At 35.4% G+C, this 22413-nt stretch overlaps 1 protein-coding gene across 1 annotated transcript in view; it reads right to left on the reverse strand.

Annotated features, from left to right (window-relative positions):
- SHOC1 (shortage in chiasmata 1) overlaps positions 1-21893 on the reverse strand; it is a 44617-nt gene extending 22724 nt beyond the window's left edge. Inside the window, exons 1-11 of the mRNA XM_065662369.1 lie at positions 21783-21893; positions 17406-17535; positions 16738-16819; positions 13612-13799; positions 9954-10116; positions 8852-8954; positions 7989-8145; positions 6561-6668; positions 3422-3551; positions 2399-2493; positions 1229-1471 (exon numbers count right to left, since the gene is read on the reverse strand). Of these exons, the coding sequence (XP_065518441.1) occupies positions 1229-1471; positions 2399-2493; positions 3422-3551; positions 6561-6668; positions 7989-8145; positions 8852-8954; positions 9954-10116; positions 13612-13799; positions 16738-16819; positions 17406-17535; positions 21783-21851 (1468 nt within the window). The 5' untranslated portion in view covers positions 21852-21893. The remainder of the gene's footprint in view (positions 1-1228; positions 1472-2398; positions 2494-3421; positions 3552-6560; positions 6669-7988; positions 8146-8851; positions 8955-9953; positions 10117-13611; positions 13800-16737; positions 16820-17405; positions 17536-21782) is intronic.
- Positions 21894-22413: the final 520 nt, after the last annotated feature.

Genomic DNA, 22413 nt, shown 5'->3' on the forward strand with positions numbered 1-22413 from the left:
TCTTTGATGAAACATAATTTTTTTTTCCATTTCTTTCTCTTGGTTGAATTTAAATAATTTGGGTAATTACAGAGAAAGCATTTTAAAATTTATTCTTTCTGCCTTCCCAGATCATTAGAATCCTCTTCTTGAAAATTTTTACAGATTAGCCCAAAGTAAAAATGTACAGTGGTGAAAAACAGAAGGCCAGGCTACTGTTTGGAGAAGTTTTCACCATCTGCATGGTGGTTCTGATATTAGTTTTCTAGGAACTGGGATGAAACACATGTCATTAGGAAGAAAGTTAAAAAAATTCACAGGGTTGGGGGTTGTTTGTTTTGTTTTGTTTTTTTTTTTTTGTGTTTTTTTTTGTTAGGGGATTTTTTTTTTTTTTTTTTTTTTTTTTAGTAAGAGCGAAAAACAAGTAAGGAATGCAGTTAGCTCCTTCTAAAGAAGCGCTTCACTAGAACCACGGTTTTTTTTTGCATTGCTGCTACACACTTGTGTATCTAAGCACTTGGCTTCATGGGTGCTCATAGCCACACAGTAGCTAAACACTTTTCAGTATGTCAAAAGCAGCCAAGTGGAAAAGTTCTTCATGAGAGGTGCCTATTTGTTTCAAACATATGATGTTACTGTCAAGCTCTAGAGTTCTGCAACTGGAACCAGTGCCTTGCAGTCGGGCCATAGTTACACAATAAAATCAAAATAGGTTTTTGCATTTTCTATTAAAGTTTGGTTATAGGTGTGACTAATGGTCCCTAAGAAATTCTTCAGATTATAAGTGGTTTACATTTGAAACCATAGCCAGCATAAAACCCTCCTCTGAATAGCATCACAAAATAATGCTCACTGTAACATGGACACCCTACCGACTTTCTGCAGATAGGATTATAAGAATATCTGCTTTATTAAAATATTTCAATGCAAAATTACTGTTTGTTAAGACATTCTCCTGTCTGAAACTATTTTATTAAAAAATAGTATGGCTCGTGGAGGTTACTTTTCACCTCCATGTTAACAGAAAAGGTAACTTTATGTAGTTAAACACTGTTGTTCCTACATTGTGTTCTACATTTGTAAAATTGCAGTACTGTTGCTAGTCTGTATTGCTATAACAAGTTTTGTTATTGAGAATAAGCAATCTTCCATTTCCTTCCCTCTTGGAGGTATGTAAGTCACTGTGTGATTCTCTGTTAAAATACCAATCTTTGCCTTTTTACCACTTTTGTAAAAAGAAGATACTTACTTTCTATCTGATATGATGTAAATTGTGTGAATGTTTCTACTTTTGTAGGAAACAAACTATTTGCACTACTGGCATTCATAGTTAATTTTTCTAAAGTTTCTGTGGAGACTGGATTCAAACCCAGATGAAGCCACCAGCCCTCCTCTAGTGAGCTAAGCACTGGTCCTTCTACCTCAACTGGCAGTGTTTCCTTCAATTCTGTAAGCGAATAATGCTGACATGAAAGTTTATCATCCTGATGCACTACAAGAAAAAAACAGTAATCAGCATATGAGATTAATAATCTAGAAACACAAAAACAGAATGTTATTTTGGAGATGAAAGTTCCCAAGTACTGATGACCTACTACTGTTTATACTTCTGTTGGTAACTCAATGTTCATTAACAGACTTGAGAGCCAAGCAGTTAGGTACAAATAATCTTGTTTATTAATCTGTGGGTTTACTTGTCATGCTTACAAGGACTTAATCCTTACCCACCAAAACATTAAACAGTAATAAGCCTACGATACAATGTTTCCAATGATAAATGAGTGTACAACAGGACAACGTAATAATTCAATATACGTAACTTAATCCTGAGACTTGTAAAATGAAGGCAAGTAAAATTAAGTGAAAGAACAGTGATAATGCATACTCTGGTGCTGTAAGAAATAATCTGCACTTATTTTGGTGTTGTATATTTTGCTTCCAAACATGAACTCTGCTTTTGTCAGGTTATAATATTATTTTCCATTTACAGTACTTTTCTATTGATTGATATATATTTTGAAACATTATTTAAGGAAAAATAGCAAAAAATAGTTCAACAGATTACTAAATTTCAGTTACCACAGATATTGAATATTATTACTAGTAGTAAGCTGAACATTTTGATAATGAAATAAAACTCTTATTTCATTCAGATTACCTCCATACATGAGAATACCAACATACATGATACATGACATACCGACTTGTATGTTGCCATACTGTTAATTTTTTACATGTACTAAAAGAATCATATAATAAAACATCAGAGGGTTACATTAATTGGATAAACTTCAATGTCTCAAAAGATACACTCTGTAATATAACGTTATATTGTTTGCTATATTTTCTCCATGTACATGGAACTCTTCAACATCAATTAGAAATTGATCATCAAAAAATAGAAAATAGAAATCCTTACCAACAAGCAAAAGAGAGCTCATATTGTCCCGATACTTCTCTGATTGCCATACCAAAGATTTTAGGTATTCCCTAGAGGGCTCTGTAATCAAAATACTATAAAGAACATAAAACAAGACGTGGAGGTATGAAGTTTAACATCATTATCTGTTGAATTTTGATTTATATAAAGCTACCTTTTAAGGATCTATTTTCTCTCCAAATTTTCAGTTTGTTCATTCATTCATTCATTCATTCATTTATTCATTCTTTTTTTTTTTTTCTGGTTCATACATATGGTTACTTCATGCAACACCATAGTGAACAGGAAGGAGTGAGAGGAGCCATCAAGGGTGGTTCATGAAGTAAAACAGCACTGAATGAGAACTCTACCCAGACTGGTTCCCAGCCAAAAAGGGTATTTAAATTCTTTGTTCATGTGTGAGAAAGAAAGCAAGGTAAAAAATGCTAGCCTTGAAAACAAGATGAAAAGGAAAAGATGAAGCAATCCTGATCCTATATCAGCACGAAAAGGCTTCAATTCCATCGTTGGGAGATATCCCAAAACCACAGATAATACTTTCTTCCTGTATCTTTTCTGGAGATTTTGTAGGTGATACTTGCTCAACATACATGTTTGCCATACGTATAAATACATGCATATACATACATATAAACATACATACATACATACTTTCTATATACATAAGTGTCTATTGTTGCTTACTCCAAAAAAAGAGATTGGATTTTCAGGTTGTTAAGTCTCCCATGAGAAAGAGGTCTACAGTAGTGACTGTCATGTCCCTTTTCAAGCTCCCCTGAAAAGCCACAAATATGGATCATCCACTCTGCTCACTCTTTCATGCAAAACACAAAATACATGCAGCTGTTGCAAAGAACAAAACTGTTAATTTACAAATAGACTAAACTTATTTTTGCACTAATTTTGAAGACTTATGATTGCAGGATTTATGACTATTATGACTTTTTATTTACATGATTATTTACGACTAAATAGGGTTTATTACAGTTAAGTTTTCATTACCTGTTACCAGAAGAAGGAATAAGTTCTTCTTGAAGTCCTGTGGCCAGAAAATTAACCCATGATCTTTCTTGTCTGCATGGAGGACTTAAAGGTACTTCCATTTCATCTTTCAGATATGGAACATATTTAGCTAGAAATTGCACAAAGCACCACAAAAAATTCAAAATCACAAAGCTACCTGTGAATGAAGCACACGTACTTAGGAATTTTACACTAGTGAAGTTTTGGATTAAAATACAAAACACTTTCCCAGGACAATTCACTATTTAAGCTATAAAATCCAAATACTTCACATTTAATTTCTTTACAGTTTGGGAATAATAATGTGTAGATCATATTGCTTTACTCATTCAGTAATGTATTTCTGGATACGAACTACCCCATGCACAATAATTTTTATTATTAAATCATCAGGTACTATATCTGGGGTTTTGACATCAAGTGTTCATCCCTTCAAGTGTCGGCCTTCTTAGATAGTTCCCAATAAATTAAGATAATTAGATGGGAGAGAGACTTAAGACAATATTGTGGTGGCTGTAACATTCAGATGAATGAACTCAGGGCCTTCAGAAACATAGAGTCAGGATTTTAAAAACAAAACTATTCTTTCAATCAGAATTAGTAGTCATTGTAATTCCAGGGATGACTACTGAAATGAATTGTAACACCGTTTTTTTAAAAGCAGTATACAAACAAACGTGGCATGCTAAAAAGTCCCCTGCAAGTCACTTTTCACATCCCTTTTATTAGCCAGTCATATTAAATGCAGATATTGTAATGGATTATTGCTTTTTATTCAAGGAATTTGAAATTTCATTGATTTCGGTGCCATTACATAAAAATTGGTGGTTTACACAATTACTCTGGCATTCATCTCTCTGTTGTTCTTCTAATAATATTTCTCATTCAGCTTGACCAGAAAACAGAGGTAATAAAAAATACAGTTCCCCCATGTTCTATGAAAATTAGCAGCCAGAATAATTGTAAGTAAGTGCCTTCATAAGGAAAACCACTTGTAACAAATTCCCTATTCATTTCAACCGGCAGTAAGCAGCTGCAATCATCACACACACATTGTCTGGCCAACTGGCATGCAGTGGTCTATGAATCAGCCACCTGCCCAGCTGCTTGCAGCTGTTCCTTGTCCAACCTAACAAGCAGATTGTAGAGCAGGAAGGGCAGGAAGGGTAAAATACCATGTTAGAAAGCCAGAGAAGGTACAGTAAACACTGGGAATTAAAAAAAAACCCAGAAAAACAACAACAAAATAAAAAGAGAGAGATAAGAAATCAAAGTGGTTACAAAAGAAATAAACAGACTTCCAAACAGTATGATTTCTTTCCCATTTACTCAGAACAAAAAGATTTCTGCTGTGAAATTCAGCTTACAAACGGCTTTTTTTTTTTTTTTTTTTTTTCTGTGTTGAAAACCAAATTTAGTACTTTTGTTTGAACAGGACAGAAGCTGATCTCAGGACAGGAAAAATTCCTGACATTTCTAAAAAGAAAATTATTTATCTTTGAGCAAAACTGTCCGTATTCGTTTTTGTCTGGTTATTTTTGCCTTTGAGGTTGGAACATTCTGACCAGCTACATCAATTAAACTGTGCCTATACTAAGGGTGCCATTCCCCTTCTCAGGGCATTAATGACTGAGTGAATTCTCCTGTCCCTCAAACTTTTTATCAATAAACACCATAGGCAGCAGGAGAGGAAAGCAAACAATGAAATACTTACAGAAAATGTGGTAATTTTATCACTGTTTCTTCCCTGATTGCAAGCAAATATATTTCACTTCTGGTAACTTACAAATAGCAAAATTTATTAGAAGGAGGAGACTGTATAGTATCGCTGCTGAAATTTTACATCCAGTTACAAATTACAACTGTCGATGAGCAAACGGTGCCTCATTCGAAGGCAGGACTAAGCCAGCAAACTGACAATAAAGATTAATGCCATCGTGTGATGCTATTAGTCTGAAGAGGATAGCGATCAGTTCAGTTTAAATCATACTGAAACTAAGACAAGAAAAAGTATCTTGGTCTGGAGAAAACTCAAAATTCCTCAAAAATTTTAGTAACTGCTGAATGCAAAACCATCAAGTGAATATACACTGGAGAATAATATTGCTACTACTCAGTGCAATTATGCATACACTTTTTCCAAGACAGGATATACATTAGGATGAGAGATACATGTTTATTCAAGTATTGCCACTCTGCCTAGATCACATCCATCTGTAAATGTCACACTTTGCACAGGCTTTTCTGAGTGAAATCAGAGGTGAAAAATAACACTAGCACAGCCATTTTTCTGCTCTCTTAGCCAGCCAACATTAAGCTCTGAGAGCAGCAGGGCTGGCAAGAATATTAATTATTTTGAGAGGTTGCACCTTGAACCTGAAGAAACTTTAACTTAAGTTGAGATACCAAACCTGTTTGGCGTCTGTATGCGTTGTAACCAGCATCCCTGATCGAGTTTTCCAGCTATTAAAGGTGGGTACATATGAAGGATTTTCTAATGTCAGTGTAGGAGAAGCCAGGATTCAATGCACACATTAGCAAACATTAAGCACTTCCAGTTTATTTCTGTGGAAAACAGCCCTGGTGACTGATGACTGCATTTCTTGATTCCACTGCATTACCGAACCATTTGCAAACCAAAATGAATGCAGCCAAGTTTTGAACCTCTAGAAGTTAGGAACTCAGTACTTTTCCTTGGATTGCCCTCCATCACCATCTTTTGAAAGCATTTACGTAAGGCTTTAACGAAGTTTAAACTGCACTCTTCAACTCTGCAACTTTAATCAATCTGCTTTAACTTGCCTCTGCCCTCTCTGGGTAAATTCTTAGATAAAATTATCTAAAACGCTGATCAAGTGCAGAAGATATATACACCGATTGCAGCCAAAAGCAACACGAAGGAACTGTAAAGCTGGTTGCGTTTAGCTTTTAAAACTCTTGAAAGCAGTACGGCACTTCTACTTGCTCATAGCACAATTACAAAATAGTAGATTATACAAAGCAAACATTCTTATCTTCCATTTATATGCTGCATGTACTTCCAAGAACAGATTATGGGGACAACCACTTGGAGAATTTATTTTAAATATCACCGTTTGATTTAAGTAAATCTTCCTACCTGACTCACAGAACTTCAACATACTTCTGCTATTACTGGAGCAAACCTCTTGTAGCATGGGATAGTACTCAGAAATTTCTATTCTGTATGTAATTTCTGCTTTGAGATCTGAAAACAGGTATTAAAAGTTGCCATAAATGAACCATTTATCACCTTTTCCTGTCAAAGCATTTTTTTCCTTTCAATATTTTAATTGTGTCTCCATAATGCATTATTATGAAAAATTACAGTTAATCTTAGTAACCCTAAATACCACAGGTGATCAGAGCAATGGTCAGTCTTGTCTCTTAAAGGTGCAGAAAAAAACCCCACAATATAGTATAGTCACTATCTGAAGTATTAAAAGTTCTTATGACTACAGTAATGTGATTTCTGGAACAAGTAGGCAGCCTAAATGTAGTTTACCAGGAGTCTGTGTATGTAGATTCTCTTGATACTAAAAAGGACTCGAATGTAACAGAAAAGAGTAATAGTTTGATGTCTGTGTACAAAATCATCAGACCCCTGCAGTGATGGCTGGGTCATTCAACTTGGAATGTGACATGTGCGTACTAAATGTATCAGAGGAATGCACATGAAATTGCTGTGGTCAAATAATACTCTTTTAAAAATTTTGTGTCTATCTTCAGTAACAGACTGGATTACTCCAAACTGCTGCCCTATCAGAAACAGAATTCAGCATACAAACTCCATACTCAGAAGCATAAATCATGTTTCCCTGATCTGCTTGAGGCCCACCAAAGAAGTGGTTTTCCTCACTTGCCAAAACCAATGCAAACTGGCCTGTTTAAATAAAAACTAAAAAATCTCAGGCTTTTTTTTTTTTTTAACTACACAAAATACTGTCATAGATGTCAATCCAATAGCCAATAATTGTCATTAAAGTTGTAGTTATCTGTAGTATATAAGCATTTTGTAACATTTTTTCCATTCCTTTAAAGAAATTACTACTGTCATTTAGAATATTCCTGTTACCCATGGAAATATTTAACTCCTTTTTTCCAGAAATCTTCTTTTGTGTTTGCAATTACAATGTAATACAAGCAATTTTTACAGTATGACTATACTGCATATAATCCTTCTAAGGATGTCTCTGAAAGTAAATTTAATTACAGATAAGAAAACAAAACACTAATTATATTTATGGTACACTAGATATCATGAATCATAGCTAGTGTCACATTTGTTTCCAGGATTACAACACAACTATGGATTGAATAAAATGACAAATAGTTTATTTCCCCTTGCCTACTTCAGGAGACGTTTCTAATACTCAGAAATTTGGGTATAGCACAATTTGTAGTCTCATACAGAGAAATTCTCATTTCATGGTCTGTGACATAACTCCTAGGCGAACTGAATATGAAAGAACTAGATTGTGTTAAATGTGTGCAAATGGAATGAAAATCAGGTCAGGTCAAGCATCACCTTCTTTGATCACCTTTTTGCACATGTCTTCATCAGCCATAGTTTCTGGAGCTAAATTTAACAACTCCTTCAGTTCCAAGTATGATGGAATATTAACAGAATCTGATCTGCCATTGCTGGGTGTGCAGAATTCTAACTCAATAGGCAACATAAAATACTGAAAAATATTAATCACAACAGAATGGTAAATAAATTTTCTTTGATGTTACTGTACATTCAAAGCTTTTTTAAAATTCTGAAATAACTTAATTCTAAACCAATCTAAGAGCTTTTAAGAAAGAAGTCATATGACATTTACACAGCATACAGAAAGCTTTGCTCAATATAGAAAAAAAATAGTGTTATAGTATTTCAAACGGAGTCAGCGGAGTCAGACGGGATACAAACTTAAAGTTCCCAATCAAGTAAAATCCTCATTTATTTAACTGAAGTTTTGGCTTTTTTTTTTTAGAATTTTGAGAAATTGTCCAAAACCCAGATTTGACTTCTTTTTTTAAAAGAACCCAAGCTGGTCCCCCAAATACCAGAATCTGTCCTGGAACTCTCCCTTTCCCATGGACACACCATGGCTTCCTTCTCTGGTGCATTTTTATTCTTAGTGTAACAAGTACCTTCATAAACCTGCTAACACATCAGGTCCCAGGAGAAACACCTGATTAGAGTGGAGATTCCTGACAACAGCATCCAAGAATTAAAAAAACCCACAAATAATGCCAGTGTTTTCTAATCTTGGAAATATGAAGGCTACAAATATTTGGCAAGTATGAAGATAATTCAGAAAAATTACTTGCCTATGAATAAACACTTATGCATAACAAAGTAAGCAATAATACAACAGTTAGTAAGAAACAACATGATGATACCTCTTCATCTTTTACAGATATGGTACAGAAATTCTCTTTAATCCCCTGCAATTCTTTATTACACTCTTCCATCTCCATTTCATTTTGGAAAGTCAAACATTCCCTTTAAAAGATCATAAAATAAAGCAAGTAACTTCTTTGTATCACTTCACACCTAGACTGAAAGTCTTAGCAGAAGCTTTGATGAGCATTGTGGTAAAAGTAATTTTTCTCTAAGTCCACCCTTTTCTAAGAAAGCAATTCCAAGGAATGCTGTACCAATCCGTGTAATTAACTGAAATTACTTTCCAAGAAATAGTACATTATATGCAGAATAGAATCACTTATTGTGACCTGCCTTAACACATTATAAAAAAAAAAAAAAAAAGAAAAAAAAAAAGAGTTGAAACTGTTCGTCATCTCAACAGGTAAGTCTCATCATGTAAAAACACTTTCTGAAGTTTCTTCTAATGGCAGGTTTTTCTGCTATATACAAAATGTCTGTGATCTGTAACACTGAAATAATTTATGTTTTGTCACCTTTAATTTCTATGGAATGCTTCAGCACCTAAGAAGGCAGAATGTGCTCAATATTAATTAAAAAGAAAACAAGAAGTACATACTCTGGTTTGACAAACTTTTAAAAGGCCAAGAAGGAAAACTCAGGAGTAAGGCTACTACTTGCCTTGTAAAGCAAGGATGAAAGCAGAACAGCGGCAAGGATTTTTCAGGCAGAATGAAAACAGTTAATCAGGCTTGCCCCTCATGACCATTACTGTCACTAAATATATACTGACTTTTTAGGGGGATAGCTTCCTCATCAGTCCCTGGCACTACTATTTTTCTGCACATTTTCTCAGTGCTCCAAAATGAAGATCTGAAGCACATTTCATACTTGCAGAACATACAAATGACATAATTTCATTTTAAAAAATACTGTTTTATTAAATAATGCATATAAATTTCATCCTAGTCAGTTCTGTAAGAAGAAAAGCTGAAGTCTTTATTCATTACAAATATAAACTAGTTAAAAAGTTAACATGCACTGAAGATGTTAAAATGTTAATGGCATTACACACAGACTATTATTTACATCCAATGTTATACAGCAATTTGTTGATACCTGAAAATGTTCTCTTCTGTTAAACTCTGTCCTTCAGAATCTAAAAGGGGATCTTTCACTAAAAAGAAATGTAGTCTGCTCAGAAGTACAGATGAAGAAGGCAGCTTTTTACGAAAATTTTCAAGGTTATCAATAAAAAGAAGTTCCTCTTCCACATATAAATCTGAAGAAAAATAAGACAAAATGCATTAACAATCAACATAATAAGAATTCTCAGAATAAAGAGAGGCAACTGTTGGAATGTTATAAAGGTCAGCAAAACAACAGCTACTTTTTACTTAAATTATTTTAGGATTTTTAAACTTTAAATGCAGTGAAGTCTAGACTTCCAGTGGTTCACACGACAAGCTTTGGTTTTCTTTTCCTTTTTCTTTTGTCTTATACAGCACCTGTTATAAAGAAAAGGTATTTTTCATTCCCTTGCTTGTACTGTAAAGCACAATAAAGTAACTTTTGAGGCAGGCTTTGGCTGAGAAACTTAATTCAGTGCAATTTTTAAAGTAGAAATGAGGCAGTCTCACCATACATTAAAACTAAGCTAAATCTAAGATTAAATACAGATTCTATAATTCTGAAGCAATAAAAAATTACTTAAAGAATGAGAAGACAACAAATGTAGGTTATAAATTATTATGATTTCGAAAAAGATGACATTATGGACCTTTATTTCTTTTGAGTTTAAACAACTACTCTCCATGAGACAGAACTGAAGCATTAATCATAACTCTGTTGAAATCCTTTATATTGGCAATATAATACATACACACACATTACAAATATATATATTACATATAGAAGGGAAAAGGGAGTTTTTTTATTCTTACTTATTTTTTACTCACATGAAAGCCTTGTGATTCCCACATCCCCCTTTTACTCCCTGGATGACTCCCTATCTGTAACAACCCTCCCTACCTTCTTAATGGATGGAAATAATAAATACTAATTAAGATTACTCTAAAGTGTTTTATGCTGCTGACACAAGCAGATCCCCATAAAGAAGTCTATCAATTAAAAAATAAATGCCTCATTATAAAACACCTCTGTTTAATGAGATGAACAGTTCAGGAGAGGCCACTAAAGCTTCTAATAAGCTATAAAGCTTAAAGCTCCACTGAAAAAAATGACATATTTTATGACACAATTTACAAAGTCCCTGATCTATTGTTCTTCCTTTTCTTCAGGCAACCATGAAAGCAAAGTAGAAAGCACCTCAATATTCAGGCTTGTGGTTGGAAAATTAGGTGCTAAAATCAACCAGAAAATAAAGATTACTTCCATGACATAAACTCAATCATGCTATGCTCAAATAATATCTCATTTAATTTTTGTTAATATTGCACCCCAACTCCTAAAATCCTAACACTAGAGCAGGTCAAATAATGAACAACTTTGCCCTGGATTTGCATTTACTATTCTAATTTAGCTATATTGTTAATTTTTAAAATGCCCATTCATATTGTATCTTTTTATTGTAAATGGCTCTAGTACTGAGTGTGTAAAAAAAATGAGGATTTTTTTCAATTAATCTCACTCTAATGTGACTCAAATATTTAAATAAGTGCATTTCTTTGTTAGTTTTAACACATTTTAACCCGTTACTTCCCAGGAAAGTATGCCTATGCAAGAATGCACTTTCACATGTACTGAAGTGCCTTCCTGAAGCACAACAGATGCAGTCACATACCTAACTGCTTTCCTAATACACAATTTTACAACTGGTGTAATACGTAGAGTCTGAAATTCATGAATGCCAGTGTTTGAAATCCATTGCGAACTGAACTGAGTTGACACATTGTGACTTTAGGAAGTGCAGTTCCACATGTTGTAATAAGTTTATTTTTCAGACTTGTAGCTTGAATGCAATGTCAAAACTTTCTTTGATTAAGTAATTTCTGATGAGCAAAGCACTGAAGAACTTTAACAGGCTTGAGCACATGCTCAATTTTTTTATCAACCAGGGAGCAAATACACAGCTCATATTTGAATGGGGGGTTTCACTGCCACTGCTATCATGTGCTAGTGTAAAGATAGCGCTTTTCAGCTCACTACTATAAAGATGGCATTTTCCCACTGTGACCCCTCTCTCATAATAAACTATGCAAACTGAACCAAATTAAATTTTTAGAAATACAGGTTAGATAATTATGTCATATCACCCATAATATTCCACTTCTAATAATTTTATCAGTAAGTTTCATGTTTTCACACTCTCTGTATATATCTTCATGTCTATAGTGAAACCTAGTTAGGGCTGTTAGCAGACTAGCTGGCATTAATTAGCAGGTTCTCAATGACACAAAGTAGGTTGCAAATCTTTCTGAATGGCAGTTTTGTTAGAGTTAATACTTTCCTTAAATGTCAACACACTTTTGCTATCATTTCCTTCTTAAATGCAAAGAAAGAGAAAGGGTTGGCAGTAATACACTGGTTACACCGAGAGGTAATTATTGATCTGCTAATTCAATCAATCAGTCACCAGAACAGTGAATAATTTAATATTCTCCCATAAAAAGAAAACAACCCAAACCAGACTATTTAGCATGCCTGTTTATGTACAATAAAAATCTGTAGCTTCAAAAAATACAAAATATTTTATGAAATTTATACTTTTCTTTTTTTCTTTTCAGACTCCTGTCCATAAAAATTTACCTCTCTTGATTGTTACCAAGTAAGTCACAGCTAAGATATGGGAAAGCATCTGAATTATTTTTATTCTTTTTGTAAGCACCCTATAGAGACAGCTTATTAATTAATGAAACCTTCTGCATATGTCACCTAACTCTGAAAAAAAAATCTGGTAATTACTTAATCAGATGAATTAAGATTACTGTCTTTCAATTATTAACTGTAATATACTTGTGTTGTTGATAGCATGTTCCTAGTAAATGTTATCTTGTACAATATTGTATCAAGAACCACCTGCCTCCTTTGTGTGACTGTGGAAAAAAGGTCTTGGTAAATAATTACTTTCCTTTTCTGAAATAATATAATTGACATATATTAACCCCCCCAAACCAATCAACCAACCAGCCAAAAAAAACCCAACAACCCAAGAAAACCAAACCAACAACCAACCATACCCTAATGTATTAAAAAAATAAATTATTTATTATAAATCATATTATTCAGAATAATAAATCATAATACAATTGAATCAAACACTCAACATTTTGCTTTCTGTGATCATACTTCATTACAGCTATTAGAGAGATATTAATCGTAAGATTTCTGAAAACACATAGGAACACTACTCAATTTGAACTATCTTCATCCCGCCAACAGAGCAGAAACTGCTTACTTTCTGTCCTTAACAGGGTAAAAGAACATGCCAAAAGGATCTAATTTTGTTGAGGTACAAAAGATCTTCACATTTTGATCACTGCCAATAAGATCTACTTATTGTGATACTTGCTGCCACCTTCTGCCATATATTTGATCAGTCTGAAACTTTTTCTGGCTTGCACTATCTTGAACTGTTAAAACAAGCCCTGCTTCTAAAGAGAGTAAACTGGTATTAAATGGTTATAATTTCTGCAATTGCAAAAGCTGTGATCACCCAAATGATTTCTTTAATGCCTACAGGTCATGCACAAAAAACTATGGATGTTAACAAGCTGACTCCACTTAATGTTAGAAAACACTGAATAAAAAACTTTACCTTGCCATTGTTTTTTATACTCATTGTCATAGTCAGTCTTCAAATATTTCTCTTGGGTTGATTCTTCCTTAAAAGCATCTTTCGTAAGTAAAAGAAGTTCTCTGTCAGTCTGAGAGGAGGGATTTGAACTTGGAATAAATTCTATTAACTCGTTACTAGTATTGAACTCTACAGAGCAGACAGGTTTCCTGAAAAGCACAAAAATTTATCTGATACTTAAGTTGTTATAAAAGCACTGTCATAACTTCCCTGACTCCCCAGTGAATCAGCAGCACTCAAAAAGATACCCTAAGAACTTTGATAATCACTATGTTCACTGAAGAAAAATGGAAGTTACTGAATTGTCATCACTATTTACCAGGTACATGGTCAAATGGCACATTTAATTCTCCCCCAAGAAAAAGCACTCGAAGTATAACCCCAGCACTAAATTGAAAAAAAGGATAATGGCTGAAAAAAAATCATCAAACCTACTTTTGTCATAATATTTATAAGAAAAATTTGCTGCTGGGTTAAACATAGTCATGTTTCAATAATTGTGCAAAAATTGCTGGTAACTGCAACAGGGAAAAGACAGGATAAATGAAGAAACAAAGACGCTTCATTTTCCTGTCGCTTTTCATATTAATCTCAATATTACTTTTATTTTCCAGAATTAAAACCCAAACAAAAAACCAACAGAAAGCTTACCAAAAAATAGCAAAATAATTTCACTACAGAAAACCCCCACACACAACAAAGTCTTGAGCTAATTACAGGTATTGAACCTAACGTTCTGATTTCAGACAACCGATTTCGCAACTGTGCATCCTATTGATTTATTCAGTTTCTTAATAATCCTTTACATTACACAGTCTTGCTATTTCTAGACATCTGGAGGTAAATATCATATATTTATCATATATTTATATTACCTCCAGATATCTAGAAACAGCAAGACTGTCTGTACTGAAATTCAGAGGTGCGCTCATACACCTGTGTACGAGCGCACCTCTGAATTTCAGTACAGACCTTCAGGTATAGGGAAACGATAGCAAAGAATCTCTATTACACATTTTAAAAAAACCCCAACTAATTTAAAACATTTTTAATATGATTTAAACACATTTAAAACAACATAGTTCAAAAGTTAATTTTGAAATTTCAAGTAGTATAGTTCACAAGCCATAATTACACAGTGTTGATAATAATTAATGCCCAAACTTTAACATAGCATGAGCCTTTTAAAAATCTAAGAACCTTAGAACATTTTGCCAAATTACACATAGGCCAGCTTCACTGAAATCGATGGATTTCCCTACAGCTTTATGGATAGATCATGCCTAAGTGAATTGCTGATTTGAGACTACGTGGGTCAGCCTTTTCTAGAGTTAAGCCCTTGTTCTGGAAAAAAGGTAAATATTTTAAATGCAGACTAGTCCTACAGCTATGCTTGCACAGTGTTTCGAACACATAAGGCACTACATTAGATTTAAGGTATTTAGCTTCTATTAGGTCTTTACAATATGAAGTAAAACTTTCAGCAGTATCTTTGAAATACGGACAATTGAGTCCCATCATCAAAATTAGCACAGGAACTAACTGCATGTAGTAAAGCTAGTAAGGCAGTTTATCCAATTAAATAATTTGGCAGTTTCTAGGAATTATAAATTCACTTCCTTATCTCCTTTCCTGCCAGGCATCCTCTCATCTCTGCCTAGGCAGTCTGTGTCTCCTCAGTGTTTTCCTCCCTCAGTGCTTCTCTCCTATTTGTTTCTTGTCCTCTTTTTGTTTTTCAGCCTCTCCAAGGACGTATTAGGCTCCCTGGCACTTCGAACCAGTCTTCCCTAATATAGCAGTCCACTTCACTGACCTGACTGATCAGTCTCTCACACTTAACACTCCTCACTAGCTTACACAAAGAACTTTTAACAAAAAAAGATTTAAAAAAATCCCAAACCCAAAAAGCCCAAGTTGACAAGCTTACATGAAAATATCACCTCTCCTGATCTAGATGCCTAAATTTTTAACCACACAGACAAACATAAAAAGGTCACACAAAGCCCCTGCTTAGTAGTACAAACTAGTGCTTACTGCTAGAAAAAAATAAAGTCATCTTCTGAGCAGAGTCTTAGAATAGTATGTACTGAACCTTGTGATAAGCAACACAAAGATACTGAATTCAATTACAACTGTATTACATATCAGCACATTTGGGAAATTATTAGTAATTATTATGGCAAACTGTAAGAATATCCACAAGATTTCACATACACTGTTAGAAGTAGCCAAGAAAGTGTATTTGTATTCAACTTGGGTTTTGTTAAATGGCCTACAGCTATGTGCTCCACAGTGAAGATAATAGCAATTTTCAATACTCAGTCAACTATAAGGGGGGGTGGGGGGGGAGGAGGGGGAATTGTTTATGATCACAGCTTTACCAAATACAGTACCTGGTAGGGTATAACAATCTGTCAGTTTTTAAACAGCGTCAAAGTCCAGTTAAAAGTTTCCTAACATTTCAGTGACTTCCTTTGTAACTTTCAACATTATGTTGACAGTTACTTTTTGTACAACTTCCTCTTTTCTTTTGTGAAAAAGAAAAGCACAGATAACTGAAAATATCCTCAGGTTTGGTCCTTTGGATCTAACATCTATCAATGTAACCAGTACATCACTGCATTTTTAAAGGAAACTATGTGAAATTTGAGATTTTATGAGAAAAATTTATAAAATGCCTTACAGTGAGCTTGAACAATAGGTTTAGGTTCAGATTTATAAATGCCCTTCTTCAAATAGCTTCATCTACAGTTACAAGAGGTAACCGTCTGAAAGACGGAGGAGGGAAAACAGCCTCACGGTGTATATAAATTTTTCAGAGACTTTCTGCAATGTCATAAACAGATTACACAACCACCACAAAAATGAGATAAAGAAGCAGAAAACTCAATGAAAACATGATACTACTTTAAGCGAAAAAGCCTTCTTTAAGCTCTTCGCTACAGTACTGGACGCTTGCTACTGTCAAAAAACTTTTCATGTTCTCTTATCACCACTAGGTTATGACCCACAAAGTAACTGAATGATATCATATATGGAATGATATCATAAAGGAATCATATATGTTTTTAACTTAAGGTTACTGACTTTTCCAGGAAATCCTCCACAGGTGAACTTTGTTTCCACTGATCCAGTACTGAGATAGCAATCATGTTCTGTGTTGAAGTAACTTAAGACAAAAAGAAAGACAAAGAATAACACATAAAATATTTATTTTTATAAATATTTATTGATAAAAACATTGCAGAGGCTGACCCAACTTTCCACAGGATGTACAGAATAAACTGTGCTTTTAGTTTCCACTAGCAAAAGTAAATGCAAAACACCAGAAAGATGCAAATACATTCACCTCTAAGCTTGGAAACCCCCAGCTTTTCCACATCTCAAAACCTCAGCATCATCTTTCAAACCTCTCCTAGCTAATCAGATTAAGTATTTTATTTATCTCTGTTCACTGCTTTTCTTCCAGCACTCCGTATCCAGACAGGAAGTTTTCCAGAGATCTCTACAAGCTAATTAAATATCATCTCATTTATCATGCCATACACAAACAAATATCCATTACCAATTTGCTTCTGCTCAGGCAACGACCACATTCTACATGCAAGAGCTATATGAACTGACATACTGCTGCTTCCAGAAATGACAGGGTTTGGTTTTTGCTGAGTTTTGGAGACTTATATTATGCACAAACACAAGCTTTTCCTTCAATCCACAGTAAATCTAAATTAAGACTTGAGGACTATATAACCTACTTCTAGTCCATGGCTTCCTATACTTATCATCAGCAAAGAGTCCAGTGAGATGATACTTTTCATCTTGTTGTAAACAGGGAGGAAAGCAAAGTGATAATCTCCAGATGGAAAATTTCTGCCTTGCCATGCTCTGCACAAAAAAAGAAGGCATGTGATAAAATTGAGACAGACAATTCCATTCTTTTTGTGTGCTACCTCAAACACACTGTCTTCAAGTGTTTTCTACTGAAACACAGTTTACACTTAGATTTTATTTTTTTGTAAAATGGACACTGTCCAAACTAAGAAAAGATATTAACAGTTACTTGACTCGATATTCAACTTTTAATCTACATTTCTGCATATGCATGGTAGCAATCACCTGAGTTCTAGAATTAAATAGTCAACTTGGCAACTTCAGTAACTCTACACTGAAAACCACCTTTAATAACCTTTCTTTTGCCAAAAAAGGCCACATGCAGTACTGCATGAACAGCACAAAACCACAGAATATAGTTTAGGAAGCAGAGAAAAATGATTCCCACACGGGGGTTTGGATTAACAAGCTCTTATCTTAGAATGAAGTTTTCCTCAAAAATTCTGGGGTGTAAAAGGTGTATTGGAAAAGACAATTAGCTACAGAAATATTGGAGAACATTGTGAATGAGACGAGAAACTCCTCTCTGTTTCTAAGTCCATCACCTGAATTCAGCTCTGTTGCTTCACGTCTTAGAAAGAGCACCCATTTCATGCTGTATAGCCAACTACAGCTTGTACTGTTGGCCATTTCAGGTGACAAACTAGAAACAGTTCAGCGACTTCATAGATAAGCTAAAGAAGTGTGGGCTTGACGATCAAGTAGTGAGGTGGATCGAGAACTGGTTGAAATGAAGAAGGCAGAGAGTTGTGGTCAATGGCGCAGAATCTAGCTGGAGGTCTGTGACTAGTGGAGTCCCTCAGGGGTCGGTGCTGGGACCGGTGCTGTTTAATATTTTCATCAATGACCTGGATGAGGGAACTGAGTGCACCCTCAGCAAGTTTGCTGATGACACAAAACTGGGAGGAGTGGCTGACACACCAGAGGACTGTGCTGCCATTCAGCGAGACCTGGACAGGCTGGAGAGTTGGGCGGGGAGAAACTTGATGAAATTTAACAAGGGCAAGTGTAGAGTCTTGCATCTGGGGAAGAACAACCCCATGTACCAGTACAGGTTGGGGGTTGACCTGCTGGAAAGTAGCGAAGGGGAAAGGGACCTGGGGGTCCTGGTGGATAGGAGGATGACCATGAGCCAGCAATGTGCTCTTGTGGCCAAGAAGGCAAATGGCATCTTAGGGTGCATTAGAAAGGGTGTGGTTAGTAGGTCAAGAGAGGTTCTCCTCCCCCTCTACTCAGCCTTGGTGAGGCCGCATCTGGAATATTGCGTCCAGTTCTGGGCCCCTCTGTTCAAGAAGGACAGGGAATTGCTTGAAGGAGTCCAGCGCAGAGCCACAAAGATGATTAAGGAAGTGGAACATCTCCCTTATGAGGAGAGGCTGAGGGAGCTGGGTCTCTTTAGCTTGGAGGAGACTGAGGGGTGACCTCATCAATGTTTACAAATATGTAAAGGGTAGGTGTCAGGATGATGGAGCTAGGCTTTTTTCAGTGATATCCAGTGATAGGACAAGGGGCAATGGGTGTAAACTGGAGCATAGGAAGTTCCACGTTAACATCAGGAAGAACTTCTTTACTGTAAGAGTGACAGAGCACTGGAACAGGTTGCCCAGGGGGGTTGTGGAGTCTCCTACACTGGAGATATTCAAGGCCCGCCTGGACAAGTTCCTGTGTGATGTACTGTAGGTTACCCTGCTCTTGCAGGGGGGTTGGACTAGATGATCTTTTGAGGTCCCTTCCAGCCCTTGGGATTCTGTGATTCTGTGACTTGGATTGCTACCACAGCAACCATGCTATTCACGCACTTTCTATACCTTCCAGTATAAATAGAGAGAAAATGGGGTGGGGAAGGAAAAAAAAAAAAAGAAAAAGAAAAAAAAACAGGCAAAAGACAACATGGAAAGCAATGTGAACACTGTCACTTCTATGAAAGGTCACCATTATAGATCATTTTTCCATTTCAGTTTAATCCTGTGTGGGATAGTTACAACTCTGTAAATGCCAGTTAATTTTAACAGAAAAGGCCAAAACCATTGCCCTCATAGTATCTTTTCTTTAGAAGGCTCTTGTAAAAAAATTAAAAATACCATACTGCATTCCCTCTTGCCTAAGGCAGCATGACATTTCCCCAGTCATCTCCTCCTTCGCAAATTCTGAACAAAGAAGGCAGAAACAGACAACTATAGGAAACTGGACCAAGATCTTCTACATGTTACTGTCCATACACCAGTTTAAGCAACCTGTATTGAAATTACTGCTAAACCCCTGTGTTTATCATAAAATGAAGTACAGCTAGTCTGCTAATATACAGCCTTATCAAATATATTAAAGTGTTTTTCAAGGCCGTTATTAATGGCTATGGCATTTGGTCAATGCATATTTATGTCTATTTCTGAAGGAAATGCAAAAGTCTCTACAAATTTCTTTTCTAACTGAAAGATATTATATCCCTTTTTATAGTTCCATGCAGTTTGCATACAGTGTCAGTTTCTAAGGTGAGAATGTTTAAGTTCTAAGATGACTTTGTAATGACACCTACAATGCTCAGTAGCATAAGGAATCTAACTCTTGTGTCTTTAGTGACTGAAAAGGCTCCTTTCTTCCAAGATACTTTTATACTGGGCAGCAGGAAAAACAATAACTAGGCTTGACAGATGTGCATAACAAGCACTTTCAGAGCAGGATTCCACATCCAGTTAAGACATATGTGCGCAGGAATCAGAGTTGATATGGTCACTGAATCTCAGCATTTCCTAAGAAGTGGAAGCATTAGGCAAGTCCACTTACTATATCAGATGCCTGAAAAGTCAAATTAACTATCACTTATTTCCAGCAGGAGGGTAGAAGTTAGGCACAATTGTGGAACAAGAAACTGCACTTTTAGCACAGCATATCACTTGCACAGTAAGTTCTATGGTATCTTTAAGTGTGTGATCACATCTACTAACCCTTTCTGTCAGTATTACACAGCAACATCCACATCTATTCTAGAGCAGCCATTCATCAGGCCACTAAACATCTGTTTTTACCACTTTTCATTTGTTCTGCTATCAACATCACCCTACTCCTCAAAATGTAGGCAAGCAAAGCCATGAACTGTAATTCATGTCTTCTGCACAATAGCCCACAAGGTGTTTTGCTGACACACCTATTTTTTACTCACAGATAACTCAGAGACATCTGAAGACCAAAACAATGTGACTACTGTAATAAGGCTTTCACACAAATGCTGAATGACAGATTGGGCACTGTTGGAGCTACAATAGAAGAAACTTCTCTTGCTACAATCTAAGAAAACACTAGGCACACACACAGGTACAAAATGGAAAAATTCCTGTACTCTCTAGAAAGAGATGTGGGCAGAGTTTTTGCAATGTAGATCTCAGTTTACCCTCAAGTACTATTTCTGGACTGCTTCCCAGGAGCCGCATTTCTTCACCTGTGAGCCAGGATGCTTGTGAACGTACTTGCACGCTCCACGAACTGTTGAAGGCATCATGTCTCGCTACCTCATTCTTCAGCTCACAGACTAGAAATGTCCCCTCTTGGCAAAGCACCACTCTGCCGGAGAAGTGTTTTGTCTGTCCCATATCTTTTATTTGAAAATGTAAATAAGTAAAACCTCAATTAAGTAACAGTGTCCTTTGGCGATAAGAGTTGGTACATCACACAGACATAGACGAGAAGAAAAACAGGATTTCGTAAGGTTTCTCTGTCTTAACTGATCAACACCTATTAAACCAAAATAATAAACATCTGCTCTCCATTAGTTTAATCTAAAATTTCATGAAACCTCTTCCCTACAATCCGTAAGGAATACAAGCGTTGTGTATCACTATCTTAACACATATTGATGTAGCCAGAAAATTTGATTTCTCCAAAAAGGTAATTAATTAAATTTTATGCATTAGAAGGCCCAGTGTACTCTCCAGAGAAAGCATTAGAAGGCCCAGTGTACTCTCCAGAGAAAGCTCTAAACAGGAAACCTGCGATAAAACACAATTATGTGTGCATCAGACACTAAAAATATGATCCTATTCAGTTTTGGCAAAATCGTACTTTATTTTTCTGCTAAAAAACCCTTAAGCACTTCACTACGTTATCCCGCAAGTGCAGTACAACCACCTCACAGAAACATAATTCCTAAGAAAACAGCTATCTATATATTTTTTTAATGTGCACTTAATCTTTTCTTCAGTTACTGCCATATTTCTTTCAGAATATTAAAGGAAATAAGAAAACTATACCTCATATAAATAGTCTGTTGAGTGATACTTTAAAGCTGCAAACATCTTGGTTTGTGATGTTTTCAACATTGCGCTTGTCAAGAAGACATACGAAATACGGATTAGTTAAAAATTTCCTGTCTCATCCTAAAATGTTGAAAAGAGAAGGTTGAAATTAAGGTTCATCAAGAACAACTTCCTGATTTCTGCTAACACATGCACCTCAGACTGAATTTCCTATAGAAGGCTACCTGAAACATTCAGCATTATCCCTCTGGAAGTATGTAACAGACTAACCACAGACCACAGTCACCTGATTTTTATTCAAAGGAACTGGGCTTTGGGGTTTTTTTTAGCTACGCCTTTTGCTGTTTGTTTCACAGAAAACCTTCTAAACCATTAAGTGAATGTAAGCAATACAAATTATATCCCCATAGCAATAATTCTGAGAAATTAATTGAGTCAATTTTCATGGATTCTAAATTAGGTTTTAAATATATTAGTTCAGCTATCTAAACTATTAACTGTTCACTGCCTCGTATTTATGAGGGGACTTTTTTGTCCCCTTCAGTTTTACAAGGGGAAAGGTGATTTTGTAGGCTACTTGTGAGTGAGAGGTCCTGCCGGAACACCAGGTCTCTAAATTAGTTGA

Source organism: Lathamus discolor, chromosome Z (genome assembly GCF_037157495.1).
Source record: "Lathamus discolor isolate bLatDis1 chromosome Z, bLatDis1.hap1, whole genome shotgun sequence".
Taxonomy (NCBI): domain Eukaryota; kingdom Metazoa; phylum Chordata; class Aves; order Psittaciformes; family Psittacidae; genus Lathamus; species Lathamus discolor.